This window comes from Eimeria necatrix, genomic scaffold, assembly GCF_000499385.1.
Source record: "Eimeria necatrix Houghton genomic scaffold, Enh_scaff114, whole genome shotgun sequence".
NCBI classification, from domain to species: domain Eukaryota; phylum Apicomplexa; class Conoidasida; order Eucoccidiorida; family Eimeriidae; genus Eimeria; species Eimeria necatrix.
In genome coordinates this window covers 57,314-73,317 of record NW_013651926.1, presented here as the reverse complement: position 1 = coordinate 73,317, position 16,004 = coordinate 57,314, and the positions used below count along the sequence as shown (strand labels likewise).

Here is a 16,004-nt window from a genome sequence, read left to right as displayed (position 1 = left end):
AGTGCCGAGATGGCCATTTGGACGAGTGAGATAGTGTGAGTGATAGAGCAAACGGAGACGGAAGCAGTGTGACTGTTGAGTGATACCAGGACAGTATACCACAGAAAATACATGGTACCATATGGAGCTTGCACAAAGATAGGGCAGTCGATTTGCAGCTTCTGGATGGATAGTACAGCTCGTGTGTAATGGGACACACACACTGAAGCAGGTCACAGCCACACATTGTAGTAATGCAGGAACCAAACTGTGGGCTTACAGACATCGCTGTGTGAATGTTATTCCAGTGCTCGACACTGAAGCATGGCCTTACGGAGAAGAAGCGCAATGATGCTGCGAAGGCGATGCTGTGATTCAGTGGGGACAGCGCACGGTGAGCTCATATAGGGAGTTCTCTTCATCGCTGCTATAGGGGGCTCGGGATATGGGTTCAAGGGCTGGGAAATCCTTAGAGGGCACGGACGTACCCAGCAATATTGCAGAGTTTGAGGGGAACAAATGCTGCCATGAAGAGTGCGGAGCTGCTACGGAGTACGCGAAGACGAGTCAGACAAACCATGAGGATGCAGTGATGTTGCACGGAGGAATGGGTAACAAGGATAAAGCATGGAACAGTGAAGCAAGTGGATACACCCAAGGCCTAAGTATAAAGTTTCGTCCTGAATGTGCCTGCCAGAAGCGAATAAGCACTTGCGTAGGCACGTTAGCTGCAGTGTTTCGCGTCGCGCTCTTTGTTGGTGTTTGTTGTGAGTGAGGACTAGAGTCACTGAGTGGTTGGCGGCGGATTCGCGTTGACAATTTATTGAGAAGTAGAACTGGCACAAGTGGAAGGAGCACGCAGAGCAAGACGAACCGGAAAACAGACGAGGAAACTACTTTCAGTGGGACGAACAGCAGAAAGTGTAAACAAGCCGAGGGGCGCTTCTTGTGTAGCGTCCAAACTGCAGGTTTTGGTAGTGGAGCGTCAGACGTAGGTGGACAAAGACATTGGTGGTAGTCAGGGAGTCGTGGTAGGTTGTAGTGTGCAGGTCCTGCGCAGAAATTGGATCAGGGTAAGGATCGCGGCCTGAGGATGTCGCAGGACAGGGCGAGGGTGTGTGTAGCATAAGAGGAGTGTGCGTAGTGTGAGAGGCGTAAAGGGGCGTAGAATTAGGCGAGCAAGAAGTGTTTGTGGTTAATTGGGTAGGCAGGGACGTAGCAAGGGCGTCATTGGATTCTCAAGACTAATGAAGGAGTTGGTTGGTGTGGGTGTGGAGTGGTGGTTAGTGTTCTGAATTTGTTGAAGAACAGGTTTTGGCCCCCAGGCTGCGATGAGGGAGATTTGAATGTGCGCAGTAGAATGGACGCGCGGAGGTCGCTCGCAGTAGAATTCAGAAACGTGACCTCCTGCTGCACGGCATGGCGAATGGGTAATTCACGGAACTGCAGAGCTGTGTCTGGAGTTCAATGTTAGCCTTAGTCGGGAGAGGGTGATAGGCAGACAGAGATGTAGCCAGTGGAAGCAGCCAGGTTGGAAAGGCATCGCGACGCCGCATTGGCGATCAGGGAAGCGTGGTTGGCACTGCGTAGTTGTAGGTAGAGGGTATTTGACTAGTCCGGCAAAGCTGTATTTTTAGCAGTTGCGGAGCAGGTACGCAATGAGGAATTCTTTTGTTTTTGGTGCTCTACTGCACGGTGGAACAGCAAAGATATCAATGCATTGCGAAGATTACTGATTAACGGGAAATTTTTTCGATAAGCGTTTTGCTACTTGTGTAATCGGTGTGGCCGCCGGGGCGCTCCTCATCACATCGTCATTGTTCGCGCAAGATGGATATTGGAGTGGACGGAGACGGACAGCTCTGTAAGGGCCGATAGCAGCCGTCATATATCACTGTTTGCTATGAATTTTGGCGGAAATTGAGTTGTAATTACATATACATTTTCTTTAAAGACTTGACTATCTGTGTGTGTTTAGGTTCGCAGGTTAGTGTATGTGTTTATGTGGACATTGGAAAAAGCATTCCATCATAGATGGCTTACTTGGACAAGTTTTATGACGCCTCGACACTACTGTATGAGGTTAGGGAGTTTGATTTCGCTCAGTTGGTGCCGTGAGGCCAGTTAGAGCGCATTCGCTAATGTAACGCTGTTTCGGTAATACGAAAGGTGAGCGTTGTCGATTTTAGTGAAGTTGACATGTTGTGATCGGGCCTGCACCGGCGTCCCAACATGAATGATTCAGTACGTGTAGCTCAAGAGGGACAGCAAGAGCAGCACTACTTTTTGAAACTGGAAGGAAGCATCGGCATGGTTTCGACAGTAAGAATTAGTGTGTAAGTATTTACTTAGTTTTACATTTCAGGGATTGCTATAAGGTAAGCAGACTGAGCCAGTAAGAAAACTGCTTTGTGAAACAAAAACGTGGAAGGAAGTAGAGTCATTGCATTTCTAGAGAGTCAGTTTTGGTGCCGGTAAGCAACTTTTGGGGTCATAGGGAGGGGTAAGGATTCACAGTGTGGCTCCAATGAGCACTCCTGCATAGGCAAGGAGAAAAATGCTCGTTGGAGCCAGCGGAAGCGGCCCTTCGACCTTTTAGGGTTAAAGCTATGCAGTTAGCAGTTCCAATATAGATCTCGAGGCGCAGCATAATGGTGAGAAACGAATAAAGGCCATGCGGCATGATTGTCGGAGTGCTTGATAGGCAAACAGAATTAGCTGTATCAATTACAGCAGTGGTTGCTGCGCATGCTCACTACTACTACTTATCCATGTCGCGGAAGTTGTTCCTGTAAAGGCCTGTACTTTATTAGAAAAATATAAACCAAAGAATTACGTTAGTTCGATACAGAAAGTCACCAACAAGGCAGCAACAAAAACGCGAAGCACTCATGGCATTCTTCAAAAATACTAGTAGACGTTCCTCAGTGTTCTCAGTGTAGAGCTACAAGCAAGGCCTTCGCATTAGGAAAACTGTGGCTGTTAGAGTAGTTCCAGGTTGCTGTGAAAAGCTGTTAGCCTTCTCTGTTGGCGGCCCATAAAGTGTTTAAGTGAGGAATATGACATCGTATAGTAAAAGCACGAGGTGCAGCACATCGTAGACGGACGAAAGTAACTGTTCAGGCAACCGTAAAGGCGAAAAATTGCTATTGTAAGGGAACAGCACCCTATACAAGGCGTACTGTTAGGACGTCGTAAGACCGAAACATAGTCGAACCAAATACCCTGTGCTTCGGGTGAGGACATCATCAAATGATTTGACTCCAGGAGGATCTTACAAGAGGCGAAGCGAAGCCAACTTCGGCAGCGCAACCTTCTCGCTGCCGTCAGAAGACCGACTATGCTCCTAAGTGTGGGATAAAACGGGAAGGAGTATGTAATGGGTGAAACAGAAGCAGCCAGCGATGCAGAGGAGGAGTTTGACGTGCTGCGCATCATGCTAGAGGAATTGCGCGGTGGATACTCCATAGTTTCCTGGTGCCTGCCACTTTGGAAGGCTGGGTCCCTGCATGATCGGTAAATCTGGATGCCCATCCAACTAGCAACTTGTTTAAAACGTGGAGAACTCGTTATGGCCGATACGGAGGGGATGAAAGGGAAGGTTTTTCTCTTCATTAGTGGTTGTATTAATGCCCCGCCGATGGGCCTATGCAAGGATATCAAAGGACCTGGGAGTAGCACAGGGTGCCCGCTGCGGCCTAGAGTTGTGGCGGAGGAGATTTTCAAGCAAGCAATACGTATATTATGCTTTGGTAAATTCTGCGTCTCTCGGCCTGAGTTGATTTTAACTCCTGAAAGCGTGACGTCTCACAGCAGTATCGAATCAGCGTGCTTCAAGTGGATGTTCAGTGTACTATAAGGCATATACAATGCACTGAGCTTAATGTGTAAACAAATTCTTTTGCCAGAGGCGTTTCCTTTTGCAGCAACATGAGTTTATGCGGTCAGCTGAAGTAGTAAGGGCTTGTAATAGAGGAGCATGCAAGGCACAGTAGCAGCAGGTATCACAGTCTTTCCTGCTGATTCTGCTGCTCCTGCCAGGCGATACGTAACTTTATGGTCTGAATGTCTGGGGCACTGTTTTTCTGCCGACGAGAAGTGGAGATGCAACCAACGCCATAGCAGCCTGTCGCTGCACTCTAGATAAGGCATCCCCGTCAGTTCATCTCTAAATTATTCTTGTGTCGCTAATAGTACATTGTTTGGCGTAAATAGAACAGTTCGAGCCGTGTATGCCTGAAGGTCACCCAGTGCCTGCGCAGGCAGGGAAAAACGAATATAGAGGATGAACGAATGGAACATATCCAGCTTGTCTATGGTCCCCCTTTCAAATTTGCGTTGATTCCATCGCTGGAACTAGCATTTTATCGCTAAAAAGCAGGCATGTACTGCCGATTTGTGCACCACTGGTGGTCCAGTACAGGGCAGAGTGGGTCTCGTCCTTATGCGGACGTCTTCTCTGCCTCTTTCTGACTCTGTTAATCGAATGAACTGCTGGGGCGTTTTTTGAATTGATTTTTTTGATTAGAAACGGTTAGAACGTTAACATTTTGTTGGCCCCGTTGCGCGACGGCAGCGGTGGCGGGGCTGCTATTGCTCCTCGAGCTGCTGCCTGTGCTGGCTAATGAGCCCTGATGCCTTCAGCATATTTATTAATTTGTTTTGCTTTTCTTCGCAGCATATGGAACAGAGGTGAATCGTGAGAGTTATTGGCCTTCATGCAAACAGGCCACAGCAGCAACTGCTACGGCGCGCTCAACATCATCACCAGCGACACCTACACAAGCAAATACAGCTGCTGTAGTAGCATGATGCTTCTATGACGAGACAGGGGGCGCTTTCTTAAGGGCCACTGTGAGCTGCGGCGCTACAGGTAGCGTTTCGTTAAGTCGCAGAACCCAAGTCGCAGAACCCGGGGCTGTTTCGTCTTCCGTGTGCGGATGCGGTGTGTAGGACGTTCCTCCCTTCGACGCAGCTGCTGCTGCACAAACTGCTGCTCTGTTGCTGCAGTGTTTGCATGCGGCGTCACTAACCACTTGGGGAGCTGAAAATTAACCTGTGCGAACCTGGGTAAAGCAGCCCCGAAGCAGCAGCACGGCTGCCTGCTTCTCCTACGCAAGTGCGGAGGCAGGAGGCAGCAACACCAGCAACATAAAGGCAGCAGAACGAGCAGCAGCAGCAGTTTCTGCGGGGGGATCAGCACCAGTTTCCCAGAGCTTGCAAGGGCATCGGTTGTATCGGCCAGCACATCAGCTTCCCCTGCACAAATGGTGGTAGCAGCGTTAACACTATCGGAGGTAACGTCAGCATCTGCATATCGGGAGCATCGTATATCGTCTTTAAAGCCCATCGCGAGCAAGGTTTTGTTCCTTTGTCACTGTCCACTGTTGGGTTGTTCGCACCAGAGCCCCAGCTATTGCACAACAGCGTGCTGCAAGCCCTCCTCTTTCAGATCTAATTGCGAAAATGTCGGGGTGGTTGAGTGCGAAGATAAATGCGTTGGGAGAGAAGGTGATGGATTCAGTGTTGGATGCGGTGACGAACAATCAGGAAGTTCACTTCAGAAATCTACAGCACATGCAACAATGGTCTGTCTCCCGTCTTGTTAATCGAGTGGTCAATGCGAAGTACTTTTACAGACAGGCCAATGTGGCTCCTTGTTTGGCCTTCGACGAGATATTTCCGCCGCCACCACCGCTCTCTGCTGCTGCTGCTGCAGCTGTCGCAGCAGCTGCCGCTGCTGCCGACAGGGACATGCAGAGACGCCCTGCGCCAGGCAACAAACTGCAAAATACGCCGAGAGCCATAAGCTCCAGCAGCAGAGGCGGTAGTAGCAAGGTTCCCAGCGGCTGCAACACTGAGGAGAACATCGTCGTTCAAGGATTGCCATCACAGGCCGGCCATCCCCATCCGCAGCAGCAGCAGCGTCAGGGCTCACTGCTGCCACCCTTCATTCCTCGCGATGGAGTCGGCAGGCTCTTCATCCGAGTTCCGGGTGCCTGTTTGCTGCTCTTCAGTGCAGAGGGAGTTCGAAGCAGCCCGTTGCTGCTGCAACGGGAGAAGCACCAGCAGCAGCTAACCTGGATGTTGCGTGCGCTGGTGGAGAACCAGCAGCAACAGAGTCGTACAGTACGTCTTAGCAGCAGCAGCAACAACAGCAGCGACTGTGTAAATGAATTACCGTTTGACGCTTCCTTCGAGTTTCCCGTTAGGGATCTGTGGACCGACATTTCACTTGAAGTCATTTGCATTCGACCTTGCAGACAAATCATACTGAAGGCACACAGAGAAGCTGGTGTTGCTGCCACCCCTGCAAACAGCAGTGGCAACAGCAGCAGCGCGAATGCGCCACTTGAAGACGTTTCAGGGCTGTCTGCGGCTGCTGCAGCAGGCCGACTGCCCCCGCAACAGCAAGAAATGCTGCTGCAGCAACTGCAGCAACACGTTAACAGTCAGGCTGACGACTCCAACTTTGGGCCCATACGCCAACAAGAGCAACAGCAACAGCAGGGGTTGTCTGTAGCTTCAACGGATCTTGCACCTTCCGACGCATTCCCAAGTTTGGATGAGAGGCAACTGTATGGCCGCGTCATTATACCCTTGTCCTCTTTTCTTCGCGCTGTAGCTCCAGTGCAGAAACAAGGAGAGCGACAGCAACAGAGGCGGTGCTGGGCGACAGGTTCTGGATGGGTTAGTGAGGGGGAGTTTTGGGCTCACCTATATCCCGACAACAAGAAGCAGCAAGAGAGAAAGTATCTGAGGCCAGTTCGAGGTAAAGTAAATATTAGGTCACAATGCCAGCTGGCTTACCGTGCATTATTTGCACATGTGAATTGACATGGGAAGCAGGGGGGAATCTGGAAAGCAGGGTAGCGTGAGATGCAGAGTGGGGGAAAGTATTCACTCATGTCACATTCATGTCAGACGTTTGGAACGGCTCAGAATAGCGTGAAAGCTTCTTCAGTTTATTTTTGTCAGTTAAAAGTTTGGAAAAGGCTAGGATTACGGTTATAGGATTTGAATTTGAGGAGCTGACAAGTAGCAGCAGAGCAGAGAGGAAATGAAACATAACGAGATAGAATGGCAAAGCAAAAACGCAAAGGCGATCGAGCTCAGTTTTTGGATGGAGACTATGCTGTCTAGGGTTCTGTCCTCAGAGCGTCCACTTGCATGATTGTGTTCATCTGCCTAGGTTTCGAAGACTACGGCATGAAGAATCCGGTCTCCTCTCTGGGTTTTTTGCGCATGCAAATTCGTTTCGAATGGCTTCGGCCTCCTTATGCAGCTTCTCTTCTGTCAATTTGTTTACCACCCTCTTCTATCTGGGTTGTGCCGTCTTCTCCAGAGCCGCATTATGTCCAAACATTCGGTATCCGATGTAGAAATTGGAGCATCTCAGAGCCTAGATGGATCACCAAGTTCATCAAGCTTGGGTGTAAGTCCTGTATGTAGAGTCGTAAAACATAAGGATACACGCTTAACGAAACATGTGGAGATAAGGGAGTTCAGGTCTTGAAGCGTATATCGTTCAAGGGAAATTTGTTTCGTTGCTTGGCGCACTTCATTGGGATCTTAGGGTTTTCCTGTCAAGAGCCCGAGAAAGACCGAGACGTATCAAAGCATCTTCGCATCAGTTCGCATCTATGGTGCATGTTTTAATCGGTGCTTGCACCTGAGCACAAGATCCTAATGCTCAGTGTATGACACGGTTTCCCGCGTGCACGAAAGACAGTGCACGCACATCTTGAGTGTTTTCACCATGTGCTAGTATGGGAATCGAGCAGCCTTGCCCGCATTAACGAAGGCCAGTGTACACACTGGAAGTTTTTTCAGCTCTGGTAGCTGCGCGCACCACTTCCCTAAGATTGCTGTTACATTTTTCTGTGGTACTGCGGCTGTTTGTGCAAGCTGTATCTGGTGCTGCAGCACCAGCAGGACAAGGAATACAAACTGTTCGCACTTAGAGAACCATTAACTTGGCATTGACGTATTTAGTGGTTTGATTTTTGGCGCATTTGGCTCCACTTTTTTCTTGGTTTCCAGTCCTGTGTGTCCTGTGTAATCAGCGCCTTCACACCTGCGGAGCTCCCTTTCGGATTGGATATTTGTTGGATTTTTTTGGTTGTTTTTGTTCATTTCGATTGTTCTTGCCAGACCTCAAGACATCCCTTGTACTGTCGCCTTGTGTATTTCTGTAGTTTCCCTGTCTTACAAATACTTAGACACGCAAAAAGACAGCACATCACCATGCTACAGCAGCTCTCTGTTGCCAAGTAGTAGTTGCAATAACAAAGGGGGAGGTGGCATGGGATTTTCTGATGAGCATTTGCTCAAAAACGAGAGGGCCATACCTTTACCTGTACTGCAGTGCAGCACGCGATCGCTTCCATCCCCTGCCCACTTCACGCATACGGCAGTGGCATCTGCTGGACCTGCAGTTACCACTTCTGGGAACGTTGCAGCACCAGAGTTTTCTACTTCGGCAATTGCGCCAGCCCAGTACGCAGACGGAATGGCATCGAAAGGAAAAAGTACTGAGTGTCCTGCGGGCCTGAGAAGCCACGCTGTTTGGCAGGTGCCACAGCATCAGCATCAGCAAATGCAAATGGCAGGCAAGGACGCATTCTGCTCCGCTACTGCATCTGAACAGGAAGTCACTAGCGGCATCTCATTAGGACACCTGGAGCGGCTTCAGCGTGCGGACTCGTTCTCGCAAGAACCAGTCATTAAGCGTTCGTCTAATCAGGGTCTGTGGCCCCTGCTGTCACTGGGTACTGAAGACGGAGAATCTGGGACAGCCCCAACGGAAGCAGCGGCAGGAACGCCTTCAGCAACAGGAACAGCAGCATCGTGTTCAGCACCAGGAGCAGTAGGCACTGGCGAAGAGACTGAAAAAGAGGGAGCCTCTATTGTGCATAGCCCCTTCGGCAAAATTCGTGTGTCCGTACACTCCAGACCCAATGGAGGGGAGGAGTGGCCCATATTTGCAGATGATGAAGCAGAGCCTCTACTAGCGCAGCAGCTTCATTACCTCGTCGAGCTATCAACGGTACTACAGGTACGCAGCGACTGCTGCTGCGGCGGAGGCGTTTGCCGTTGTTAGATGTACTGTATCACCCGTTTTACTCTTGTAGCATCCATGTTCCCTCGACAATTCTCGCCCTTGCTTTGCTTCTGCAACAATTTCTGCGGCTGCTGCTGCCACTGGGGAGTTGTGTGATGCGGCACTATGTTTTGTCTTCAGCTTTTCTTTGGGTATACAGCTCAATTTTTGGACAAACTGAAGTATGCATTTAACTGGGAAGATCCTTTGTTGACATTTGGGTCTGTTGTTTTACTGCTGCTGCATGGGTTTCTCTTCTCACTGCTACTGCAGCTACTTTCCTTTCTGCCGTTTCACTACTGGAGGCTGTTTGCATTCTGCTGCCTTCTCTTTGGGGCAACGAATTTTACTGCCGCAGCAAAGTCTGTTGTCAGCTTTGAGCTGAGCAAGTTGGAGGCGAGACGGAATGAACGGCTAGCTGCTGCAGAATCTCCTGCTGCAGCCGGAGCAGCAGCAGCCGGAGCAACAGCTTTCCCCTCAATGCAGAAACCAGTAGGAACAGAAGCCCATAGTGATTCTGCTAATACTTCGACAGGAGACCGCTCCAGCGCCTGCAGGAGCGCGTATCCACAGAAACAAGGATTCTGGCTAGCGGGCATCCTGAGGCAGAGGCGGAGCAGCAGCAGCAGCAGCAGCAACACAACTGGAACGAAGACGATGGATCAGGCACCAGCAGCAGTACCGTCAGCAAGAGCAGCCGGGGGTGCATCAAGCGCCTCCGATCTGGGGCACAGCAGTGGTGGAGACATAGCAGGTGACGAGGTGCTGTTGTTCCCTGCTACAGGAGGCAGTGGCAGCCTCGGTAGCCGCCTGCGGCAATTACTTTTGCGCGGGTGCATGCTGGTACTGGCTGTGTGCCTGAGCGCATTCAGGGTAGTACTGGGTTTGCTTGACACTTACATAACAGGCCGCATTATTTGTGCTGCCGAGTCTGCTGTTGTTTCGTATTTCGCGATCATTGCTTTCTGGTGGCTACATCTGCCAGAGCAGCGGGAGATGGAGCACCGGCAGATTGCTGTCTCGCAGCTGTTGCCATCCCTTTCTGTACTGATACCACCAGAGGATCGCGAAGCGGCAGCATTGCGCCCGCAGCAGCAGCAGCATCAGCAGCATACAACAGCAGCAACACCGGGAGCACGCCCCCAACCCGCTGAAGAAGGGATGACGCCATCTGCTGGTGTCGCTGATGTCAAGCCCCATGGGTTGTACCCGCGAGATGTATATACATTTCTGCGGCGGTACTGCCGCAGCAGGTGGCAGCGAGAAAACCCAGTGACTGCTCAGCTGTACGCGGCAGCCCCATATTTGATGCCGCGCAGCAGGAGCAGCAGCCTAGGCTTGGATGAGTCTCCGTCGCAGCAGCAGCAGACGAAACGGGAAACAACGTCATTTTCTTCTCTCTCTGCAGAACTGAGCAAGGCAGCATCGTCCTCTTGGGGTTTTACGGCTGGTGACGCCGATTTGCAGCAGGCCGAGCAACAACAGCAGCAGCAGCAAGCGGGATCAAATTCGCCACACGGGCTCGGACGGTGTGGCAGCGCGGGGACAGTGGAGGGAGGTACTGGCTTAGAGTTCTCGCAGCCGTTGGATAAGGGTCTGTCTGCTTCTGCTTCGCTGACGCACCTGACGGCACAGGGAGAAATCGACAGGCTTTTGTGTCACCCCGAGTTTCTCGCCTGGCAGCGGTGTCTCTTTGAAAGAGGCCAACAGCCTGCTTCAGATGAGATGAGCGAAGAAGACCATCAGCACTTGCAGCGCTTGTCGATGCAACGGCAGCCTCAACAGCAAGACAGTGAGACGGCACGGAGCGGGCAGCCCAAAAGGGCCCAGCAGCAGCAGCAGCAGCAAGTGACGCCTGATCAGCAAGGGACCCAGCAGGAAGCGGCAGGACCGTTTGGAGGTCTCGGATTCCCTGGCCTGAAGGCCTTCTTTGGACGTAAGTCACGTGGCAGACTCACGGCAAGTAACAGCATGCCATAAAGTTGTTCTGTGGATTCTGGTGATGTTACTGTGGCCGCTGAAGTAGCTGCGGTAGTTGCTTCGTAAGGGGCAGCCGCCGCTGCTCTGGTCCTGCAAGCGGCTGCGCTGCTGCCAAGTTTAAGGTTCGTTAATCCTTCATGGATGCTCCTATGATATTTTGGTGAAATTGAGTGCTGCTGCAGTGCAGCGGCTGCAGTGGCGACATCAGCATACTGTGTACGGAATACGTAGTTGCGGCGGTGCCAGCACTGTTTGTTGCTGAAGCAACAAGGCACCTTACGCAGGGCGCTATCTACTGTACGGATGCAGCAGCAATGACGACGCCGGCTTTTTGCTGCCCCTCACGGGAGCCACTGGCCTTTGCTGCTGCGTACCCTGTCGTAATACGTGGTCTCTGCACTGTGCCAGCAGCTGCTGCAGTAGTAGTAGTATCAGCAGCAGCAGCAACAACAGGAGCAAAAACGTAGTCTGAGACATCGTATTGAGCTATGAGCCAAGGAACTGGAGGGGCAGCGTGTATTTATATTCGTGTTGGCGCTGCTGCAGTTACAGCCGCTGCCTCCGCCGCAGAGCGTGTTAGTGTGCGACTAGACCTGCAACGTAGCAGCACAGCAGCACCTGCAGCAGCAGCTGCGGGAGAACCTGCCGACAGCAGGAGACAGACATAACGCTAGCGTCTCCTCGTACAGACACAGCAGTGCACTCAGGAGGGAAGCATACAGGCACAAGCTGTTGCTGTCATGGGATACCTCTGCTGTTGCATCATTTAGCTTTTGGCAAGTTGCGGTCAGAAGAGTCTTAGCAGCATGTTTGAGGGAAAGGACTCAGTGGCGGAGTACGAAACTTTCTCTGGACGCTGTTGCGGTTTTCTTCTCAGATAAGAGCAAGAACTCGGATCAGCAGGCCTGCAAGAAGAGCGGCAATGAAGGAGGTAACAGCAGCAGTAGCGCTTGTGTGGAGCGGGATATGAAACAGCTCGATTCTGGTGCTGCAGAGAAAGAAGGCCAACGGCGCCTGGCTGTAAGGTTCTGCGATGGCTCCTCTGCCAGTGTGGTGGGGACTTGCGGCGCGCAGCAGCAAGAGAAACAGGACTGTCCTTATATTGAAGGTATTTTGTTAGAAGAAGAAATTACTGGGTCCTCGAGGCCATGTTCACTCTAAAAGGAGTACAGGAGCCGTAGGATTTTTCTTGTCGTTCCTAGCATCAGCAAGGGTTGCGGCTGCTATCGGCATAACTACTTCGACTCAAGTCCACTTGTGTATGTTGTTTCCCTCCTATCAGGTCCTCAATTCGTCTGTTCAGAAGAGGTAGGGGGCACAACCAGGAGCAGCTGTAGCAGCAACTGGCAAGCAGCAGCTGCCACACCTGCACCGAGCTCGGGCAGCGCTGGAATGCCAAGAAGAGAGCTTAAAAATAATGCAACGCAGCCTGAAGCAGGACAGCTGCATTCATTGCACGGGTCAGCTCATCCCGAGGAGTTGGCTACTTTGCCGTTGGCTCAGCAGCAAGTGCTGCAACATCCGGGTGATCGGGCTACCGCTCCGGCCTCACCAAGCATTAACAGCAGCAGCGGCAATCCGGCAGCAGCATTCGCTATGTCTCCTACTGCAACACCTCAAGGCGAGCCCATGAGCCAGTCAACGACGACCAGGTCGTCTGTGACCCAGCAGGAGCACGAAGCAGACCCGGCACCTTCGCAGCAGCAGCACCCGAATGGCAGAGAGAATGCAGAGGCCACAGACTTGTGGTGCAAAGGCCAGCAGCATGCACAGATGGCACTGCAACACCTGCAGAGCGTACAGCAGCAGCTGATAGCCATGGAAGAACAACAGACTATTCTCGCACGGAAAGCATTGCAGGTGCGGTCTTCGGAAGCCACAGAAACAAACCACGAGCAGCAGCTGGGCGAAACAGACGAACAACATCAAAGTGGTAATCAGGTGGAGACTTCTCCTAGTGATGAGCTGAGCAAGGCGCCGTCGCAGCAGCAACAGCAGCAGCAGCCTCCATGGTGGGTTCCTGGCCCATGGAACGAAACAATTTCGTCTCCGCTTGGTCCTGCGAGAACCAGTAGCTCTCCCCGGCGCCAACAGCAGCCATCGCAGCAGCAACGACCACAGCTGCAGCAGCGGTACTTTAGCAGCAGCATTCCGGATTTGAGTAGCCGCAGTGGATGGCTTCTGGGTTCAGGGGAGCTCCAGCAGCAGCAGTCAGACCCAACAGGCATCACTGGTAGGAGCAACAGCTTAGGGTTTTTGACGGAAAAGGACACGTTTTCAGCTGCCATTGCATCTATTGGGAATTTCGTAGAGAGCTTAGGATGGAATCTGAACTCTTCTCCCACGCCAGTTCCTTCTAGGGTACCTCCTTCAGACCCTGCTGCAGCTGCCAGTGCTGCAGGTGAGGATGTGCCTGCAAGGCCATCACAAGATACACCGGCTTCAGAAGCGAACCCGAGTGGATGAAGTAGCAGCAATTGCAGCGTAGGAAGCAGCTGCAGAAACAGCATCGACGCAAAGCGCCGTTTGTTGTGTTTGTCTATTCACCGGGTTCATAAGGTTACATTGCTCTTTACGGTATTTGCTGCATTTTAATTTTCGGGTGAATGCATGGACTGGCGTGGTACGTGGCTTGGACCTTGGCATAGCTTTATGTGCATTTAGTGTGTGTTTGACGTATTTTTTGTCGCGTGTGTGCCGCATATTCCACTCGTTTTTCATGTTGCATTTTGTTCAGTCGTTTTATCCCGTTCGCCTTTTTGTGGCACTGTGCTAGCCTCCTGTTTTCCTGGCCTTGCCTCAGCATTCTCTTCATACACATACAATTTGAGGCCTCAGCTCCTGCTCATTTTTTCACTTCGGCAACTGAAGCTGAGGGAGTTGCGAGTGGCCGGTGTTTATTTGCTGTAGATAGGCCACGGCGAACTTTGCATCACTGTAGTAGCCCGTTTGGCCCGCATCGACAGAATCCAGCACATAAGGGCATTCAGTTGCCAACAGAGACAGGGCTACAGGCCTGCTGAATGCTACAGGCGCCATATTTACATATGCGTTTTTGTGGACGTGAGTGTACTACATATGAGCTTATGTACAAGCCACATGTGTACTCTACAAGTCTTCTCATCCCACGCACACATAGTTTTCTCATGTGTTGCGGTGGACGCACCAAGGGTGGCACACGGTTTACGTGGCTAGCCGTTGAGCACTTATTGGGAGGCTCCGTGTGGAGTTCATGTTTAGAAGAGCTCTCCTTCTTGGCTGATGGCATGATGAAGTGCTGGTGGCTGTGACAGTCCCACTGCCGAGTGCGGACGCTTCGCTCACGTGCAGAGTGACAAACGTTGTGTAGTGTTTGCACTATGTAGAGGCAGGTGCACATGGAATGGTCAAGTAGATGTGAGGGAGAAGAGCAATAGATAGAATGTACAGGCACCAGCCACGGGCAGAAATCAAGAGTTACGTGGGCACCTGTGTGGATTTATCAGTGGACCCAAAAGAGAGAACTGTGGAGAAGTGAACATTTGGGTTTGATTTGTTGCAGGAGCTATCTTGTATCTGGCTACTTTACATGTGCATCACACCACGTAGCTGCTCGTTGATTCCCCACAGTTTGAGTCATATTACGCTTGAAGCAGCCATCTGGTGCCTCAAATGAAAAGTCAAGTTTTGGGTATCAAAGGATTATAGTTTACGGTTTGCAGATTCTGCAGGTACGCGCAGCAGCCGCCTCATTTGTTTCCCATCAATCCCCTAATTGTTAGCAAAGTAAATTTAGGTAATACCGTTGAACAAACGTGATACCAGAAGAAATGGGCACGTGAACTAGGCAGTAGGAGGGCGTGGACTGTAGCACATGAGCGAGGTCACGCAATTTGGAATTCATGGCGAATCATTTTGTACTCATGTGCATTGCACGTGGTTCTTTGAATTCGTGCACGTTTGCTTGTAGTTTCCGTGATTTCGTTTGAGTTTGGTGGTGGTGTGACCATGCGATGCTTTCCTTGGCAAGCTACACGTAAATGAAGTACGGACGGGTAGTAACGGCACACAAGAGTCGCAGAGCGGTACGGAGATCTAATGGGAATCTCAGCTGTTGTCCAGACGAGAGCACAATAAGACAAGCCACCACCTGTGTTTTCTTAGGGAACTGAGAGCTCTGTGCCGCTCGTTTTGAATGGCGGTGAGGCAGCGAACCGTTCTAGCTGTCGATGATGTGCCCTCATTTGTGTCTGTGGATCAGCAGTGGCCCTACTCGAGGGGGCAGGTAGCAGCGTAGTCGCAGCAGTACATGCTGTGCACTACAGTGGGGCCCACTACGTCACGGATTGTGCCGCTCCAACCAGACCAGTAAAAGCGTACGATGAAGCTCATAGCTGTATTTAGTCTCCATGAGCAGGGATACCAAAAGTAGCATGCAAGCGGCACACCTAGGAACGGCGGGAGGAGCACTTCCTAGGCTCAAAAGACAGGGTGAAGGGTTGCTGTGTGTGGTCGCCACAGTGTCAAATGCCATCCAAATCTCTCCAGGTTGAAAGAACAGGCTTCCGAAGCAAGTGAAAGGAGGTGCCATATACTTAGAGGCTACGGCAGCGATTAAGCTATACCTAGAAAGAGAGGAAGAGAGTTCACGAGACGTGGAACTTGCTGCTGCGAGCAAAGGAGAGCGACAAAGCAGGCAAATCGCTGAAACTCCTGACGGTGGTGTAAAGCTTCACCACAATCGCGGCGTGACAAATTGCATTCAGAGTCGACAGATAAATGTTAAGAGGCTACTTTGTTGTGCGCAAAATACAGCTACGCTTGTTTTTGAGACACTTCAGCACGAGTATGGAATGTTTCTGGACGCAGGTGCATGGCACAAATTCATTTGCTAGATCACAGCGGAGTGGCTACAATTACGTGTAGATCGCCTGCACAAGGTTTGCCGCTTTGCTTTCGCGGA

At 51.2% G+C, this 16,004-nt stretch overlaps 1 protein-coding gene across 1 annotated transcript; it reads left to right on the top strand.

Moving 5' to 3' along the window:
* Positions 1 to 5,445: 5,445 nt before the first annotated feature.
* On the top strand, positions 5,446 to 13,528 carry ENH_00005240 (hypothetical protein, conserved; the record flags this gene model as incomplete). The annotated part of the gene is made up of 6 exons (XM_013578446.1): positions 5,446 to 6,751; positions 7,172 to 7,414; positions 8,046 to 9,037; positions 9,224 to 11,018; positions 11,940 to 12,170; positions 12,345 to 13,528. The coding sequence occupies 6 exons, from the start codon at positions 5,446 to 5,448 to the stop codon at positions 13,526 to 13,528; spliced, it is 5,751 nt and encodes a 1,916-aa protein (XP_013433900.1).
* Between the last annotated feature and the right edge of the window lie 2,476 nt (positions 13,529 to 16,004).